This window comes from Bufo gargarizans, chromosome 5 (assembly GCF_014858855.1).
Source record: "Bufo gargarizans isolate SCDJY-AF-19 chromosome 5, ASM1485885v1, whole genome shotgun sequence".
NCBI classification, from domain to species: Eukaryota; Metazoa; Chordata; class Amphibia; order Anura; family Bufonidae; genus Bufo; species Bufo gargarizans.
In genome coordinates this window covers 233,907,121-233,926,564 of record NC_058084.1, presented here as the reverse complement: position 1 = coordinate 233,926,564, position 19,444 = coordinate 233,907,121, and the positions used below count along the sequence as shown (strand labels likewise).

Sequence of the window (19,444 nt, the reverse complement as noted above, 5' to 3'; positions counted from 1 at the left end):
ATAGAAGGTTTCCCGGTAGAGAGAAAAGACCAAAAGAGATTCCAAGTGGAAGTTTTCCTCCTCCAGATATAGGGGTTTCTTTTTTAGAAATCACAATTCCGGCCCATCCAAAAAAGACGACCCCCAATGACGCCAGGGTGGGGGGGGGGGGGGGAGGCTATTGGACTTCCTCCCAGCCTGGTGCAAAATTACCAACAGTGCTTGGATTTTGGAGTCTTTACAGGTAGAACTAGAATTCAAAGGTCTTCCCCCAGAAAAGTTCTTAGTAACCAAGGTAGATCAGGGGGCTCAGGAGGCTTTGAAGAAAGAAATAGAAAATCTTATTCTTAAAGGTGCGCTCATCTCCTGTCCTCCATCAGAAGAAGGTACAGGCTACTACTCCAGCTTTTTTTGGTAAAAAAGCCAAGTGGAGAGTTCAGGACCATCATAAACTTAAAAGGGTTAAACAGGTTTTTAGTATACAGAAAGTTCAAGATTCAGAAAATAGTCGGTGGTGGACCTCTTGTACTAGAACTATTATATGGTGGTTCTAGATATAAGGGACGCGTATTATCATCTCCCAATATGGCCGGCTCACTAAAAGTACTTGAGTGGCGATGAAAATACAGGGATATCTGAAGCATTTTCAGTTCCAGGTTCTACCCTTTGGGATTTCCATGACCCCTCACATCTTTACGAAGCTGGTAGCAGAGATGGCTGCCCACATAAGGGAGAAAGACATCTTATTCGTGCCTTACCTCAACGATTTCTTGATTGTTGCCCTGTCTGAACAGACCTGTCTCGTCCAGATGGAGCAGGCAATTACCATTGTGAGCTCTCTAGGCTGGTTGATCAATATGGAGAAGTCCAGGATGTTTCCTAAAAAGGTTCAACAATTCCTGGGCATAGTTCCTTGGAGAAGTGCAGAGCCATTAGTAGTGGCTGCAGATGCCATGCCTGTCGGTTGGGGGGCTTACATCCAGAACAGGGTTCTTTAAAGTCCTTGGGTAGGATTAATTTGTGCCGCTTCTTCTGCTGATGGCGGTACTGAGAGCATTGCAGGAGATTTTGCCCTTGCTCCAGAATCTTTCTCTATCTTGCTATCGTCAGACAATGGTTCCGTAGTAGCTTACCTGATTTATCAAGGGGAAACCAGATACATAGAATTGCAACAGATAGCGGCTCAGATTTTTTTATTTACTGGAGGGAAGAGTCCTGTCCTTCTCTGCCCTTCATATCGAAGGGGTAGACAACCAGGGGGTACATTTTTTTTAAACATTTTTTTGAGACAGTGGTCTATGAATTTGGGGGTTTTCTCCCAGCTAGTTCAGCTTTGGAGGGAGCCCTCGTGGATGAGGCCTCTTTCGTTCAGGGAGCCTTAGGTGCTACCTGAGATTCCAGACCTGTTGAGCCAGGGCCCAGTCATCTGTCCTCCGGTAAAAGGCCTCCACTTGACTGCCTGGTTTTTGAAAGGTCACTACTAGTGCATAGAGGGTTGTCTGAGCCTGTGATTTCTACTTTGTTCAAAAGTAGGAAATCGGTAACCACCATCTATGCTAGAACCTGGGCAGCTTACTTTGCCTTCCTGGGAATTAATTCTGTTTCACATTGTAGCCTCTCTATTCCCAGGATTTAGTATTTTCTTCAAAAAGGGTTGGAAAAAGGTCTATCCCTTAGTACCTTAAAGGTTCAGATTGTGGCCTTGAGTGTGTTGTTAGCCTCCTATCTTCTTATCATGAGGTTTTGTAAGGCTATTGCTAGGGATATTCCTGCTAGAATTTCCAGAGAACCCCCCTGGGATTTGAATCTAGTTTTGCAGAGCTTAGTAAGAGAACCATTTGAGCCCATTGCTGAATCCTCTATCAAGATGTTAACTCTGAAGTGTGTGTCCTTGGTAGCCATTACTTCGGCCAGAAGGATAGGGGAAATTCAGACCTAGAAGATAGAAATGACCTTAGGCCTGAGCCAGCTTTTTTTCCCAAGGTAGTGTCCAGTTTTCATAAGACTCAGGAGGTAGTTCTTCCATCTTTTTGCCCTAATCCCAGGTGCCAGAAGGAGTTTGAGTTCAGTTATTTGGAGGTGTGTTTTAGCATACCTAGATGCTACTAGGGAATAGAGAAAATCAGGGTCCCTTTTCATTTAATATTCTGGCCCTAGTAAAGGGATGTCTGCTAGCAAGGGTTCCCTAGCTAGGTGGATTAAACAGGCTGTCTGTCTAGCTTATGTTTCCTTACAGAAGCTAATACCTAAAGGCTGGACAGCGCACTCTGCAAGAGCAGTATCCATCTCCTGGGCAGAAAGAGTGAATGCATCGATCCAGGATATTTGCAAAGCAGCTACCTGGTCTTCTGCCCTTACTTAGCCGTACTATAGCCTGGACCTTTCCTCTGTTTCTGACCTTTCTTTCGGTCGCAATGTTCTGCAAGCTTGTTATCCCATCCTGAATTTCTATCTCTGGGATCTCTCATGGTGCTGGCATAGGACGAGGGGAAAAATGATTATTACTCTTACCGGTAATTAGATTTTTCTGAGTCCATGACAGCACCCTTATCCCCCCCCCCTTCTTTTTTGTTTCATGGTGTTGTAGATGGGTCTTGGTTATGGTGCACAGGGTGAGCATAAAAAAAGAGAAAAGAGTTCGATGTGGATTCAGATAGATCAGAAGCATGGATTTCACCAAGCGCTATATATTCAGAGCAGGAAACACTATGCGCTTCCTGTTCCGGCCCACCGGTGATGTGATTGCCGGGGCCGGGGGAGTCCAGGAGCTGTCGGGTCTTTCACAGACCTCGATCAGCATTGCACTGAGGCTCTACAGTGCAGTATACCGCTGTACAGCCTCTCTGTGAAGTTAAATGTCCCCCAGAGGTCTTGTATGACCTTATGGGGGACGCAAAGTGTAAAAAAAAAATTGGTTTCACATGTAAAAAAAATAATAATTCCCCAAGTAAGGATGTCAAGGACGCGGCAATACCAAATATGTCCATTTTATTTAAAATGGACATATTTGGTATTGCCGCGTCCTTGACGGTCGGCTCTATAATTATATCACATGATCTACCCAGTCCGATAAAACACCATTAAAAAAAAAAACTGCCATTTTTGTCACCTTACATCACAAAAAGTGCAACGCCAAGTGATCAAAAAGGTGTATGTCCCACAAAATGGTACCAATAAACCAGTCATCTCATCTAAAAAAAAAAAAAAGATAAAAAAATTATAAAAAACTATAGCTCTCAGAACAAGGACACATTAAAACATCTTTTTTTGTTATAAAAATGCTATTATTGTGTAAAACTTAAATAAATAAGAAAAAGTATACATATTTGGTATCGCCACGTCCGTAACGATCTGCTCTATAAAAATGTCACATATCACCCCGCTGTAAAAATAAATAAATAAATAAAAACTGCTAAAACAACCATTTTCTTGGTCACTTTGCCCCATAAAGTGTTATAATGAATGATCAAAAAATCATATGTACCCAAAAATAGTACCAATAAAACTGGCACCTTGTCCTATAGTTTCCAAAACGGGGTTACTTTTTGAGAGTTTCTACTGTAAGGGTGCATCAGGGGGCTTCAAATGGGATATGGCATTTAAAAACCAGTTCAGCAAAATCTGCCTTCCAAAAACCACGTGGTGATCCTTTTCTTCTGCGCCCTGCCGTATGCCCTTACATCAGTTTACAACCACATGTGGGGTGTTTCTGTAAACCGCAGAATCAGGGTAATAAATATTGAGTTTTGTTTGGCTGTTAACCCTTGATGTGTTAAAGAAGAAAATGGATTAAAATGGAAAATCTGTCAAAAAAGTGAAATTTTTCATTTTTATCTCCATTTTCCTTTAATTCTTGTGGAAGTAACTTGAGGGGTGTAGTTTCTACAATGGGGTCATTTATGGGGGTATCCACTATGTAAGCCCCACAAAGTTACTTCAGATCTGTACTAGTCCTTAAAAAGTAAGTTTTGGCAATTTCCTTAAAAATTTTAAGAATTGCTTCTAAAATTCTACACCTTCTAACGTCCTAAAAAAATAAAATGACATTTACGAAATGATGCCAACCTAAAGTAGACATATGGGGAATGTTAAGTAATAAATATTTTATGAGGTATCACTTTCTGTAAATGGAAATTTAGAAAATTCTGAATTTTTCAAAATATTTGGTAGATTAGGGATTTTTTCATAAATAAAGATGAAATAAATTGACTCAAATTTATGACTGTTATGAAGTACAAAGTGTCATGAGAAAACAATTTCTGAATGGCTTGGATAAGTAAAAGCGTCACAAAGCTATTGACACATGTCAGATTTGCAAAATTAGTCCTGGTCTGGAAGGGGGCAAATGGCCCGGATATGAAGTGGTTAAATACCTATGGGTGTCATGTCCTGGGCGGAGAACCCTCTCTCATGGTGCTGTCAATGTTTCTGTTAACATTAGATAATTTTTTTAGCACTAGCATGAAGTACAATATGTAACAAAAAACATTTTCAGAATCACATGGATAAGCAAAAGCATTCAAAAGTTACAGTATTTGCACAGTGACACTTATCAGATCTGAACAATGAGAGTTATTTTGCCATTTCATGTTGTTTTTAGCCAGGTCTGCCTTTATGTAAGTTTGTGACAAACGGGAATTATTTAAATAAGCTGAATAAAAACAAGCGTTTGCACCTGATACTCAAATCCAAACAGAAGTTTACATACAAAAACAGTGTTAAAAATAAATTTTGGTGTACCACAAGAGCTTTGTTCTCTTAAAACACAGAAACAGCAGCCATACAATATTGGGCCGTCATCCAGAAATGTGTTATTTCTTCAGTGGTTTTCCACATAAATATTTGTTACCAAAATGTAGATTTTTCGTCTGCTGTATTTCTTTGTTCCCGGCATGGTCACCTGATCTTCTTTAGCCAACCACTTACCACAAAAGGCACATCAGCGGTTGACTGAACAGAATCAGGTGGCCATGCCAGGGATGAAAAAAAACAAAACCCCTTACCAGAAGATGGAGATACGTGAACTTCCCTTCAGGGACCCTCTGGACCCGGGATTTCAAATAATTAAGGTTCAGATAGCCTGGCGGCTAATAGATTCCCGTTTTCGGTCTAATTTAAAATATAACGTTTATTACATTTTCTTTAAAAATATATACGGGAAGGCAAAAAAGAAAAAAAAAAATGAATATTTTAAAATTAAGGTACTGTTGTGCTGGCAGCAGTAATATTTTCTTTTACAGTAGTTACTGCTTTTATTTGCAGTCTATTTTCTCTACCACTCTATCCTATATAATTACTCCTTTTCAAATTCCCTACTCTGGTTTAATGGAAGTGTGACGAGATAACTTCTCTCTATCAGTCTAACACCAGAGTAGCTAGGGTATATATGCCTCTAACCTTTGATTACTCTTAATGGATAGAGTGTTGCTGTTTGTATCGGCTTACTCGGTGTCTGCAGTGCACCGAGAGCCGAATACCAAGCACAACCTTACTAAATTAAAACCTAAATGGCAGCTGCCATTTAGGTTTTAATTTAGTAAGGTTGTGCTTGGTATTCGGCTCTCGGTGCACTGCAGACACCGAGTAAGCCGATACAAACAGCAACACTCTATCCATTAAGAGTAATCAAAGGTTAGAGGCATATATACCCTAGCTACTCTGGTGTTAGACTGATAGAGAGAAGTTATCTCGTCACACTTCCATTAAACCAGAGTAGGGAATTTGAAAAGGAGTAATTATATAGGATAGAGTGGTAGAGAAAATAGACTGCAAATAAAAGCAGTAACTACTGTAAAAGAAAATATTACTGCTGCCAGCACAACAGTACCTTAATTTTAAAATATTCTTTTTCTTTTTTCTTTTTTGCCTTCCCGTATATATTTTTAAAGAAAATGTAATAAACGTTATATTTTAAATTAGACCGAAAACGGGAATCTATTAGCCGCCAGGCTATCTGAACCTTAAAGATACGTGAACTATCTCGGAGGACCAGAGCAGCAGGAACAGGTAAGTATGATCCTTTCAGTAGGGGAGACATGCTGCCTGTACCTGTCAGAAATTATGCAATACCAGACAACATCTTTTACAATGCTTTTTTACATAGAATGAATTATCAAGAATGCTTAGGCCTGTGTCACACTGGCGTTAATGGTTCCGGCAGGGGAACAGCCTGCCAGATCTGTAACTACAGCGTGCAGCCATGTGCTGCCGGAAGTCTGTCCGGCCCCATTCACTATAATGGGAACCGGCGAAGATCTGGCCGCAGCACAGGAAATATGCGAAGAGACGGCCGGACAAATACAGCTGCACGTTATTAGAAAATGATTAGAACAAAAAGGATATATGTTTTATCTGGTTTTAACTCACAGAAAACATTTTGGTGACACATTTCTTTTAACTTTTTGTTGTTGTTCTGCAGACCCACTTCTGAGGAGAAGGCTCCTGATCTAGCCAGTTGTCTTATAAGCCTGACACAAGACAATGGCTATAATAAAATGACATCTCCGGCATATGCCCAGTGGTTGTCCAGAATTAAGTAAAAAGGTTTTGTTAGAAACAGGCTAGGCATGCCCCTGGGGTGTATTTGGTATGACAATTCTGAGAGAGAGATGTTTTGTAAAAACTCTGCTAAATTATCTAATTTGTCTATATTAGTTTTTGCAGTTAAAAAGCTGGTGATCCACTTTGGAGTAATTGACTTCTTGGGGAATCGTTTTGGCTGCTGGTGGCATGTAATAGAAGAGTTTATGAGGGCACGTAAGGAGGCTTTGGCGCCTAGACCCATTCGTGGGCTGGGAAAATGTGTTCTGAAAGTTGATAGTAAGGTAAGTTTCTCTTATTTCAATCTATGCTGACCTTAAAGGGACAATTTCTTTCTACAAACATCCCCTGGAGTGATCAACTGATTGTCCCCCTCCTGGCACCCAGCAAACATCTTGTTTTGCTAAGGGAAGCCAAGGCCGGTCAGGCATGTCCACTGCAGCTTCCAAATGAATGTCCACCCATGTAAAAAATGAATGGAAAAAATCTGCCAGCAGCTTTTTGTTTTGACTCACAGCGGGGAGCACCTTCTTTAATGTCAATATGCCTTAATAGAAAGTATGGACATTTGTTTTCTTCTTTAATATTGAATTTATTTTTTTATGTCGCATATGACTAACATGCCATGCCGCCTTGTACCAAATGGCAGGTTTATGCAAATTGATAGAAAACAAAATGAACACTGTACTGTAATTGGTTGTTATAGGCAGTTTAACTTTCAGACAGTTATATTAATCTCCTATTTAGCCACGGTGTATATCAGTTGTTGATTTATCATGTTGCTTTCTCTAATATACTTTGTTTTATAATTGCTGTGCTATTATAATTTGATAAACAATGTAAATACTAGTATTACATTCCCAAATTGTATGCTATTAGAGTATGGAATAAGTTATATGAAAATGAATTTGTTTCCTCCATATAGCGCAGTGGTTGAGCAAAGAGCATTACAGGGGGTGACAGTAAGGTGAGGCTATCCATATTAATACTAAGACATTTGTTAAGGTTCAGTGGCAGCTTTCGGGTCTAGAAAAGTTGCACATTTTGATGCCCTTTTTACAAACCCTCGCCACATTTCTATGTGGACCTGTATTTTAGAAAATTGTGGCAAATCTCAGGCAAGCGCAGCACTGATTAAGACACATACACAACGTTGGTCTTAAAAAACCTACCCCTTAATCATTTGTATAGAAGAATCTAATATCGCATAACAGCATTGTCTGGCCGTTACAGCAAAATGACTTTGTAACAATTGTAACAAAATCCAGTTGTGTCTGAAATTATGTGATATATTAACCAAGCCACATTTGACTTTTTCTTTTATGAGAAGATAAAAGTTGCTTTTACCAGGTATGGTAGTCTAGGACTCTAGGCTAATGAAGCAGTAGCCCAAGCTAATGTGATTGTGTCAAAACTATAGCCCAGATTTCTGAATACTAAAGATGGCGTAAGCTGAGACAGGCTGTGTAGACCAGCATCAGATTTATCACAGGGGCTCAGGCTGGATGATAAATGTGCTGCATGGGCAGACACTTTGCTCTGATTCTATACCAATTGTTAGTTAACACAAAATGGTGCATCGGAAGTCCCTCCCCCTTTTACTGTGAAGCTCCACGCCCTTTCTATCAAGCCCATCGGTGTTGAAAAAGTATAGAAACCCTAGATGCGGCAATATGTGCCACTATTTGGACAGTTTTTTTCCCTTCTCAGATGTTGTACAGGACATTAGCTGAAAATTGTAAGAAAGGATTCGGCAACCTCTGGCACTTTAGCTGACCTGAAACCGCAACTCCCAGAATCCTCCTTTCAATTCTATAATAGGTAAAATTGAAAAGAAAAAAAAAAAGGTACCAAAGGTAACACACTAAGGCTAGTTTCACACTAGGGGCAAGAAATTCCGGCGTGTGAACAGCCTGTCGGATCCGTGCTGGCGCTAGTGCATGCGTGCAGCCGAAACTCTGGCTGCCCCATTATAGTTAATGGGGCCGAAGCAGTAGTCCAGGGACACGCGTGCACTAGCGGCAGCACGGATCCGACAGGCTGTTCACCCGCTCTAGAACAGCCTGCTGGAGTTCCTTGCCTCTAGCGTGAAAGTACACTTAACCAGATACGTTGAGGTAGGTGTTTTATTTTATAAAAACGCCCAAAAGGCTGCACATTTTAACAGCGGTCTGCAGTCTTCTTTAGGCTTCTTCTTCAAGGGAGGTGCAAGATATATATACACAATAATGACTCAGAAGTACATAATTGGTTGTAATGTAAAACACTGATAAATACATGATGCAAGAAAAGTTTATAAAGGAAATTGAAAAATGATGCCAGCATTAGGACAGCTGCGCTAAAATAAAATAAATAAAATAGGCTAAGGTGAAATACATTAGACAGGAAGTGACTAGGAATGAGCTAACCCAAACGGGAAAGTTCAGGTTCGTACCAAACATTTCCGCTTCCTGGCGTCCGAACACAGACTTTGCCGCGGAAGTCCGTGTTGGTTTTGGATTCTGAATAAAGCTTGTTAAAAGGCTGCGGCGCAGCCAGTCAACAGGCTTTTAAGTGGTGGGCACTTAGAAGCCATCACAGTCATGCCTAATATTGGCATGGCTGTGATTGGCCCGCGCAGCACATCACACGGCCAGTATAAATGCTGTATTATGTGTTGCGCCACCATTCTGCTCTAACTAGTGTAGGGATAGGATGCAGCTGCATTGAGGGACAGTGTTAGGCTTTTAATCTGTATGTTAAGTCTGTGGATGACCTATAGCCATTTTTTTTGTGTGCAATATACCTCCTTTGCACCAATGATACCATGCTTAATCTGTCTGTTAATTCTGTCCATGATATAAGCCAATTTTTGGGGTTGAGATAAACCTCCTTTCCATCCTTGACCCTGAAATACAATAATCTGATTGTTAATTCTGTGGGTGACATAAACCCATTTTTTCGGGTGCAAAACACCTCCTTCGTATCTGTGACACTGAAATACAATAGTTAATCTGGCTGTCAATTTTGTGGGTGCCCTCAAAGAATGTGAGCATCAACTAAGGGACATGGTCGTGGTGCTGCTAGTCTCCCTCCTTTTGCAGGGAGAGAATGTTGTCGATCTGTGCCAACTATGCACCCAAATGAAACACCTTCCTCTGGTACACTCAAGCAACAGGAAGTTCTTTGTAATTTTGTAGGCCCGAATACCGCTGTACGAATGGTGAGACCAGAACAATTATTGGCGGTATTAGATTGGATAGCTGACAGTGCCTCCAGTTCCTGCACATTGTCTTCCACCTGGTCCCCTTCTGAATGCGCAGAGTTTGAAGCGGCAACCCATGAGCAACTGTCTCCACCTCACGACCTTGCACATCAGCCAAGCAGTCTGAGCCCCAAGTCATGCAGCAGTCACTTATGGATGACTTTGCTGGTGGGGGGTTCGGTGCTCCATCCACCTAGCCCTGCCCCAGAAGTGGAAGAGATTGAGTGCAATGATGCCCAACCACTTATATTTGAGGATGAGGATGCAGCACATCTCTGATGATGACGAAACACAGGCTTTCTGCAGTGTGCAGACCGGCAAGAAGGGCAGTGGTGAGGATTGGGTGGAGGATGATGAGGTCCCAGATCAAGGTCATCAGAGTGATATGTGCAGTTCAGAGGAAGAGGTGGTGGTTACGTGGCGCCAGCCACATAGACAAAAGAGGGTGTGTGTAAAAGCACAGCGGCCGGCCCCTAGCCACTATGTCTGCTACTGCTCACTGTGCAGAGAACTGAGCACAACAAAGCCAGCTCAAAGGAGTTCCCGGGCGTGGCAGTTCTTCTGGTAATGTGCTGATGACAAGACATGGGTGGTTTGAATGCTGTGCAGTTAGAGCCTGAAGTGAGGCATAAATGTTCTAAACCAGAGCACCAAATGCATGACCAGGCATCTAAATGCAAAGCACGAGCTGCAGTGGAGTAGACACCTGAAGAACAACGAAAGATCTGAGGCTCCTCCTGCTCCCCCTCTGGAGCGACAGGTCCACATGGCTCCCTGCAGAAAGAGGATGTGACAGCACCACCACCAGCAGTGTCACCGAGCATCTCCACACTGTCCCATGGAAGCGTTCAGCTGTCCATCCCCCAAACACTGAAAAGAAAGAGGATGTACCCACCCTCGAGCCCTGGACCTGAATTCCAGCATTTAAAAATTCCTGGCCTTTGGTGGAGACGGACAGTTTAATAACCTTATAGTGGTGGCACATTATGTGGTCCAGCCACCACTAGTTTTCCAGGCGGGCCATCCCTGCCCTGCACACACAGTGGTAGCAAAATCAGGTGTATGTTGTGCAATGCCAACAGTTGCAAGTTCCACATAACCACCTAACTGCCCACTTAGTCAAGGTAGTGGCGGGTAGGCCTGGAGCGGAAAGCAGTTTGACGCATGTCTTACCACAACAGAGGATTGCTGGATGTTTCTCGGTGCCTCTTGTTGCCTCCTCCTCCCTCTCTGCTTCCTCCTCTGCCACCTACTCATCCAGTCAGCACAACACCTGCACCACCAACTTTAGCACAGCCAGTGGGAACCAACAGCAGGCTGTTCTGAAACTCATCTGTTTGGGTGAAAAACGCCACACTGCGGAGGAGCTGTGGACGAGCATTGAAGAACTGACCGATGAGTGGTTGGTGCCACTGAGCTTCAAGCCCAGCCTGGTGGTATACGATAAGTCAAATTCTCATAGCAACTCTGTGTCTAGCCAGTTTGATACACATCCCTTGACCCACAGAAAGTGTGGGCCGTCTGTGCAAACTTTGAGGCATTCTCACCCTACTGCTGCTTGCCTGTCTGTGCTGCAGCGTAAATTCTGCCTTCCTGCTCACCACCTCATATGCGATGTACCCACAAGGTGGAACTCAACTTTGCACATGCTGGAGAGACACTGCGAGCAGCAGCAGGTGATATGGAGTTTCAGCTGCAGCAGGCACGGTGAACCGCACTGCGAAACTTCACCACCAAACGGGATGTGTGTGCCGCGTTGCGCGGTTTCAAGTACTCCACCAACTTGGCGAGTGCTGAAGATGCCATCATCAGCATTACTATCCCACTTCTATGCCTTCTTGAAAAAACGCTACAGGTGATGATGGATGAGGTGGTGGAACAGGAGAAAGAGGAGAAGGAACAGAGATCATTCACTCGGTTATCAGGCCAGTCGTCCACACGTGGCTCGGAGAATGGGTTTCTGCACCAGCAACGGCCAGATACACAACTGTTCAGCCAGGGCACAGTTTTGGCGGAGGAGGAACTGTGTTCACAGCAGGGTGGCACTCAAAGCAGCTCAAGGGCATCACTGGAGCATGGCTGGGGGGATACAGAGGACACAGACAATACACTTCCCACCGTGGACAGCTTGTCTTTGCCTCTGGGCAGCTTGATAAATATGAGCGACTACATGCTGCAATGCCTGCGCAATGACCACCGAGTTGCCCTGATTACTGGTTGGCCACCTTGCTGGATCCCTGCTACAAGGACAACATGCCGTTCTTAAATCCGCAACTGGAGCCTGAGCGCAAGATGCGCAAATACAAGCACACGCTGGTAGACACACTACTGACGGCGTTCCCACGTGACAGCAGGGACTCAGTGGTAGCATGAGACAGAGGAGAAGTCATCGCCCAAGTAGCTTGTCCACCGCCACCACCTCAGAAGGGAGGGCTAGCGTGGGCGAAATGTGGAAAAGCTTTGTCAGCAAGCCACAACATCCAGCACCACCATCTGATATGGGCCATCTTAGAAGGAGGCAGCGTTTCAGCAACATGGTGGAAGAGTGCGTGTGCACACGTCTGCATGTACTGAATGGTGGGTCTTCTCCATTTAACTTCTGGGTGTCCAAATTGGACATATGGTCTGAGCTTGCCCTTTACTCATTGGAGGTGCTGGCCTGCCCTGAGACAAGTGTATTGTCTGAACGTTTTTAGCACAGCAGAGGGGGTGTGATCATGGACCGGTGCATCCGCCTGTCCACAGCCAAGGTGGACAAGCTGACGTTTATTAAAATTAACCAGGCATGAATCCCACAGGACCTTGGGCAGAGTAAAGAAGTATACCGGCTGCCACTGTTATACTCCACCGCAGTTTGTTCTGTTTGTCATTTTCCAATGTTATGGGGCCTACCTGCTCAACCTCTTCCACCTACCTCCTTATCCACTCTGACCTTCACCTTCTGGTTAAAGATTATTATTTGTTATATAGAGAAGTAGAAGTATACCGGCCCCACCCCAAAAAATGGCTATAGAACACACACAGAATAAACAGACATATAAAAAATGAAAGAACACCCCCCCCCCCCCAAAAAAAACAAAAAAAACAGTGTTGGCTATCTCCTCCCCATCCTCTGCCACCTTTTCCACCTACACCGCCATGTCCACTGCCTCTTTGACCTCCGCCTCCTGGTTCAAGATTATTATTTTTTGTCCTGCTCTTATCCCCATTTTGCTTCCTTTTGCAGCACTCTAGCCCTTACTATGACTATTTTACAGCACCAAAGTTCGGGTCCCCATTGACCTTCTATGGGGTTCACGGTCAAGTTCGGGAACCCGAACTGAACTTAGGTTTCGCCAAACCCACCAAACCCAAACATCCACGGGTTCGCTCATCCCTAGAAGTGACATCACAAGGGTTACCTAGTAACAGGTAAACATTCATGTACACATCTAGAATGTCCCAAAGAGCCAGAGTGGAGGAAAACGGTGATTGGAAATGGGCAGCAGTCAGAAGTATGATGCAGTATACAGTCAGAGGAGAAAAAGCACACTAGCCCAAGATAAGCAGAAGACAAAAGGGACAATGGAAGTGAGGAGACCTGGATGACAAGCAACAAAGAGTCTGTTAAGGAAATAATAAACTGTGTTAACTATGCCTATACTGTGAAATCACTGTGTTAATTAGCCCTGTACTGTGACATAACTGTTTCTCTCTGTGTTGTGACCTCACTGTGTTTATTCTCTCTGCACTGTGTCAGTGATGGAAGGTAAGCAGCGCTATAAGCAGCGTGATAAATAAGTGAAGGAGACCCCCTACCAGCCAATTACAGTGAAATGACTCTCAGAATCTGAAACGATTATTGGCACCCAGTGCCCTCAGAGCAAGCCCAGTTACAGCTTCTACCTCCTCTAGCGAACCCTTTGGCTGCTATAAATGTGGCAGATCTTTGTGCACCTTTTGCAATATTATTTCCCATGGTGCAATTTCCTATTTTTCACAGTCCACTGCTGAATCCTTAATTAATTAAGATTAATTATATGACATTAAGAATTATCTGACATTTGCCAGTACCTTTGTCGTCTACCTACTTTTGTGTAGTTGCTATATACAGTACGTACGCTGCATTACACAACCCATGAGAATCAGGTTTAATAAACATCGGTATAATATCTGGAAAGACCTCCATACACAGTGTGTCCAGACATTTCGCTCTGGCACATGACAAGGACTCCAGTGATCTTCGACTGGTGATCACATCCCTGTGTCCTATACATCTAAAATCGCCAAATTAGTCAAAAGAGAATTTTTTCTAGATTTTAAAGTTAAATACATTATTTCCAGATGGCCTAAACAAGATGATTGAGACCATCAAAAGTTTGTGTCTTTTTATATACATATATAATTTTATAAGTTTGATCTTGCTTATGTTTGTTGTATATTTTTTTTTTTTTTTTTTGCATATTCTACTTTTACAGGTATATACATATTTGTTTTTTTATTTCTTATCTCTGGATGCAGTTGTATCTTTGTGATTATCCATCTCTGGATTACATTCACTCACCTGCAAAGGGTTGATCCTTCTGCTTCAGTTCCTCCTTATCTCCTATACTGGTGATCCTGTGGGATTCACTCCTGCTCACATTGGTCCTTGCTGTATCTCTGGTTCCTGATCTGCGAGTATTTTCACTGTAATTGGCTGGTGTGAGCCCTGTTAGTAGCACTGAGATTATTGTGCTGTTATATCTTTTTACACATACAGGTCCTTCTAAAAAAATTAGCATATTGTGATAGTTCATTATTTTCTGTAATGTACTGATAAACATTAGACTTTCATATATTTTAGATTCATTACACACCAACTGAAGTAGTTCAAGCCTTTTATTGTTTTAATATTGATGATTTTGGCATACAGCTCATGAAAACCCAAATTTCCTATCTAAAAAAATTAGCATATTTCATCCGACCATTAAAAGAAAAGTGTTTTTAATACAAAAAAAAGTCAACCTTCAAATAATTATGTTCAGTTATGCACTCAATATTTGGTCGGGAATCCTTTTGCAGAAATAACTGCTTCAATGCGGCGTGGCATGGAGGCAATCAGCCTGTGGCACTGCTGAGGTGTAATGGAGGCCCAGGATGCTTCGATAGCGGCCTTAAGCTCATCCAGAGTGTTGGGTCTTGCGTCTCTCAACTTTCTCTTCCCAATATCCCACAGATTCTCTATGGGGTTCAGGTCAGGAGAGTTGGCAGGCCAATTGAGCACAGTAATACCATGGTCAGTAAACCATTTACCAGTGGTGTTGGCACTGTGAGCAGGTGCCAGGTCGTGCTGAAAAATGAAATCTTCATCTCCATAAAGCTTTTCAGCAGATGGAAGCATGAAGTGCTCCAAAATCTCGTGATAGCTAGCTGCATTGACCCTGCCCTTGATAAAACACAGTGGACCAACACCAGCAGCTGACATGGCACCCCAGACCATCACTGACTGTGGGTACTTGACACTGGACTTTAGGCATTTTGGCATTTCCCTCTCCCCAGTCTTCCTCCAGACTCTGGCACCTTGATTTCCGAATGACATGCAACAGTCCAGTGCTGCTTCTCTGTAGCCCAGGTCAGGCGCTTCTGCCGCTGTTTCTGGTTCAAAAGTGGCTTGACCTGGGGAATGCGGCACCTGTAGCCCATTTTCTGCACACGCCTGTACACGGTGGCTCTGGATGTTTCTACTCCAGACTCAGTCCACTGCTTCCGCAGCTCCCCCAAGGTCTGGAATCGGTCCTTCTCCACAATCTTCCTCAGGGTCCGGTCACCTCTTCTCGTTGTGCAGCGTTTTCTGCCACACTTTTTCCTTCCCACAGACTTCCCACTGAGGTGCCTTGATACAGCACTCTGGGAACAGCCTATTCATTCAGAAATTTCTTTGTGTCTTACCCTCTTGCTTCAGGGTGTCAATGATGGCCTTCTGGACAGCAGTCAGGTCGGCAGTCTTACCCATGATTGCGGTTTTGAGTAATGAACCAGGCTGGGAGTTTTTAAAAGCCATCAATATTAAAACAATAAAAGGCTTGAACTACTTCAGTTGGTGTGTAATGAATCTAAAATACATGAAAGTCTAATGTTTATCAGTACATTACAGAAAATAATGAACTTTATCACAATATGCTAATTTTTTTAGAAGGACCTGTAGAGATCGTTCCTCCACGGGATAATAAGCATATGTCACAGTGCAGAGATGATAAGCAGTGATGTCACGGTGCAGTGATAATAAACACAGTGTTGTCACAGTGTAGGTGTAATAAGCACAGTTTATTATTTCCTTAACAATCTCTTTTCGTTGCTTGTCTTCCAGGTCTTCCCACTTCCATTGTGCCTCTTGTCTTCTGCTTATCTTGGGCCAGCGTGCTCTGCATGCTGCATCATATGTCTGACTGCTGCCTGTTTCCAATGACCATTATCCCTCCACTTTGGCTTTTTGGGATTTCCCTCTGTATATTCTAGGTGTGACCATCAAAGGCGTTGTCTCACTTCAGCAATAGAGATGTCGCTAACATAAAATTTTCTGTTTGCGTACGCAAATTTCCACGGATGTTCGCGAACGGGCGAACCGCCATAGACTTCAATAGGCAGGTGAATTTTAAAACCCGCAGGGAATCTTTTTGGCCACAATAGTGATGGAAAAGTTGTTTCAAGGGGGACTCACACCTGGACTGTGGCATACCGGAGGGGGATCCATGTCAAAACTCCCATGGAAAATTACGTAGTTGACGCAGAGTCAGGTTTTAATCTATAAAAGTCATAAATCACTTAACATTCCTAAATTGTTTGGAATAACGTGCTTTAAAACATCAGGTATGATGTTGTATCGATCAGGTAGTGTAAGGGTTACGCTCACTTCACAATGACAGACCAAACTATGACAGACCAAACTCCCCGTTTAACGCACCGCAAACAGTCCATTTGCACAACTGCAAACTCCCCATTTGCACAAGATTGGATGCCAACCTAGCCATGTCCCGTTCCTTGTCCTCACTGACGTCATTGAAGGTCTTTTCCTCCACCCAGCCACGTACAACACCAAGGGTCCCTGAAAGGTGACAACAAGCCCCCTGAGACGCCTGCTGTGGTTGGTCTTCCACCTCCTCAAAGCCACCTTCCTCCTCTGACTCCTCTTCATACTCCTCTCTCTGCGTTGCCGCAGGTCCAGCAATCGACGACGACAAGGCTGCTTCTGGTGGTGATGGTGACCACATCTCTTCCTCTTCATGCTCATCTACGGCCTGATCCAGCACTCTTCGCAGGGCACGCTCCAGAAAAAACACATATGGGATGAGGTCGATGATGTTGCCTTGGGTTTAACTGACCAGGTTTGTCACCTCCGCAAAAGGATGCATGAGCCTACAGCCATTGTGCATGAGCGTTCAGTAACACGGCCAAAAAATACCCAGCTCCGCAGAGGCTGTCCTCTTTTTTTTAAATTAAAAAAAAAATCTGTTCTTACCAGTTTAATCCCTGTTACGTCTCCTATCAGGGGCCGGTGTATGGAATAGATTTTTGGAACCGGGAGATGGAAAAAGATGCTTGGTCGGTCCTCTTACTTCCAATTTGGGGCACTGCGCGTGCGCCGTGCAATGTACTGTGCTACCCGATCTGAGTGGTATGTTAAGTAGTACTATTCCTATCAGTTTAATCCCTGTTACGTCCCCTATCAATAGTTGACACACTCATGACATAAATTGTATTCCTCTATGAGTCAATCTTGGTGTAGTGATAACTGTGTAGTGATAACTATTACAGTGAATTTTTATTTTCTTTTTTTAAATGCAAGCTACTGTGACACCAGATATGAGTGGTGGCACTGGCAGTAGTGGGCACAGTACACGCTGTGGGCCTGACACACACGCTGGCAGGCAACAACAATTAGATTACAGAGAAAGAAAAAAAAAAAGCAGACTGATGTACTAGCCCTAAAAAGAGCTTTTTGGGGTGCTCTCAGGCTATGAGCTGAGTGCTGCGATTGGCCAGCGCTACAGCATGGGAGAATGAGACGCCGGCAGGTTCCCCTGGGTGGAGCCTAACTATGAAGATACTGGAGACTATACCAGGAGAACGGAGCGGCGCCCAGGTATAACAGTAAGTGCAGGGAGATCCCTGGGCGCCGCTCTCCATGTGTCTTTAGTTAGTTTAGATGTTTTATTCTAGTGAAAGGTCCTCTTTAATACAAGCAACTTACTAATGTATTGTTATTATTCATATTACTTCCTTTGCTGGCTGGATTTATTTTTCCATCAAATTATACACAGTTTATTTCCATGGTTATGACCACCCTGCAATCAAACAGTAGTGTCCGGGACCGTAGGAATGCACATAGGCTGGTGTTTTTTCTATAGTGTGCAAGCACAGCCACACTGATGGATTGCAGGGTGGTCGCAACCATGGAAGCAAGCAGTGTATAGTGTGATAGAAAAATAAATCCAGCCAGCAAAGGAAGCAATATGGACAATCACGTTACATTAGTAAGTGGCTTGTATTTACTTTCTCTACATAATAAATGCTATTTGCTGAAGTGACAAAACCCCTTTAATGTTTACATGTCTCTAAGGGCTCACTTAGATGACCGTATGCTGCCGGCAAAAATGCAGATCAATTTTTTTGCGGACAGTTCAGCATGTCCACAAATAAACAGATAGCATTCAGTATTTTTGCGGACCCGTAGACTTCAATGGGGACACGTCCTGATTTTAACTGACAACTATAGGACATGTTTCATTTGTTTTGCGGAGCCGTGGAATGGATAAATACGCAAAAAAACGGATCCGCATTTTTGCAGACAGCATTTTGCCGTCTGAATGAGCCCTAATACTCATATTTTTCACCTAAGCTCATTTTAAGCGTTTCGCTTAAAATGAGGGTGTTTAAATCACGCGAGCTGGTGCCATAGCTGGCGAGTCTCTGCTGTTTCAAACGACCAGCATTAATATGACGATCGCGGTCATTACAGCCTTTAGATGCCATGTTCTAGTGCAGGGCTGGCCAACCTGTGGCTCTCCAGCTGTTGTAAAACTACAACTCCCACCATGCTTTGCTGTAGGCTGATACCTGTAGGCAGTCTGGGCATGCTGGGAGTTGTAGTTTTGCAACAGCTGGAGAGCCTCAGGTTGGCCATCCCTGTTCTAGTGTGATCACGTCATCTAATTCCAAAACAACTGGAAGTGTGGCACCCCCATGCGGCAATTAGGGATGTCGGTCATGTATACTAATACACTGAGTCTCTCTGAAGAGACCCAACGTATTAGAGCTGAAGTTCCTATGTTGGCCAGCAGGTGGCAAGCCAACATAGGAGATCAGCTATTACAGATTTTACTATACGCCCATTGAAATATAGTAACGATCCTAAAAAAAAAAAAAGTAGACATTGTAGCCTCCTAGAGAAGCCCCCTTTCCTTAGAATACAAAAACAAATAAATAAAAATTATAAACATGGGTATCACTGCATCGGAAAACTCCCTAAGGGTCCATTCACACGTCCGCAATTCTGTTCCGCATTTTGCGGAACGGAATTGCGGACCCATTAATTTCTATGGTGCCGCACGATGTGCTGCCCAGATCCGCCCTTCCGGGTTCGCAATTCCATTCCCGAAAAAAATAGAACATGTCCTATTCTTGTCCGCAATTGCGAACAAGAATAGGCATTTTCTATTAAGT

The 19,444-nt window shown here is 43.4% G+C and overlaps 1 protein-coding gene across 6 annotated transcripts in view; it reads left to right on the top strand.

Moving 5' to 3' along the window:
- TMEM245 (transmembrane protein 245) overlaps positions 1-19,444 on the top strand; it is a 719,080-nt gene that overhangs the window by 200,316 nt on the left and 499,320 nt on the right. For all 6 annotated transcript variants that reach the window (XR_006390012.1, XM_044293864.1, XM_044293863.1 and 3 more), the window contains exon 6: positions 6,634-6,803. Coding sequence is in view for 5 of the 6 variants with exons in the window: in XM_044293864.1 (XP_044149799.1) it covers positions 6,634-6,803 (170 nt within the window). In the remaining variant the exon portion in view is untranslated. The remainder of the gene's footprint in view (positions 1-6,633; positions 6,804-19,444) is intronic.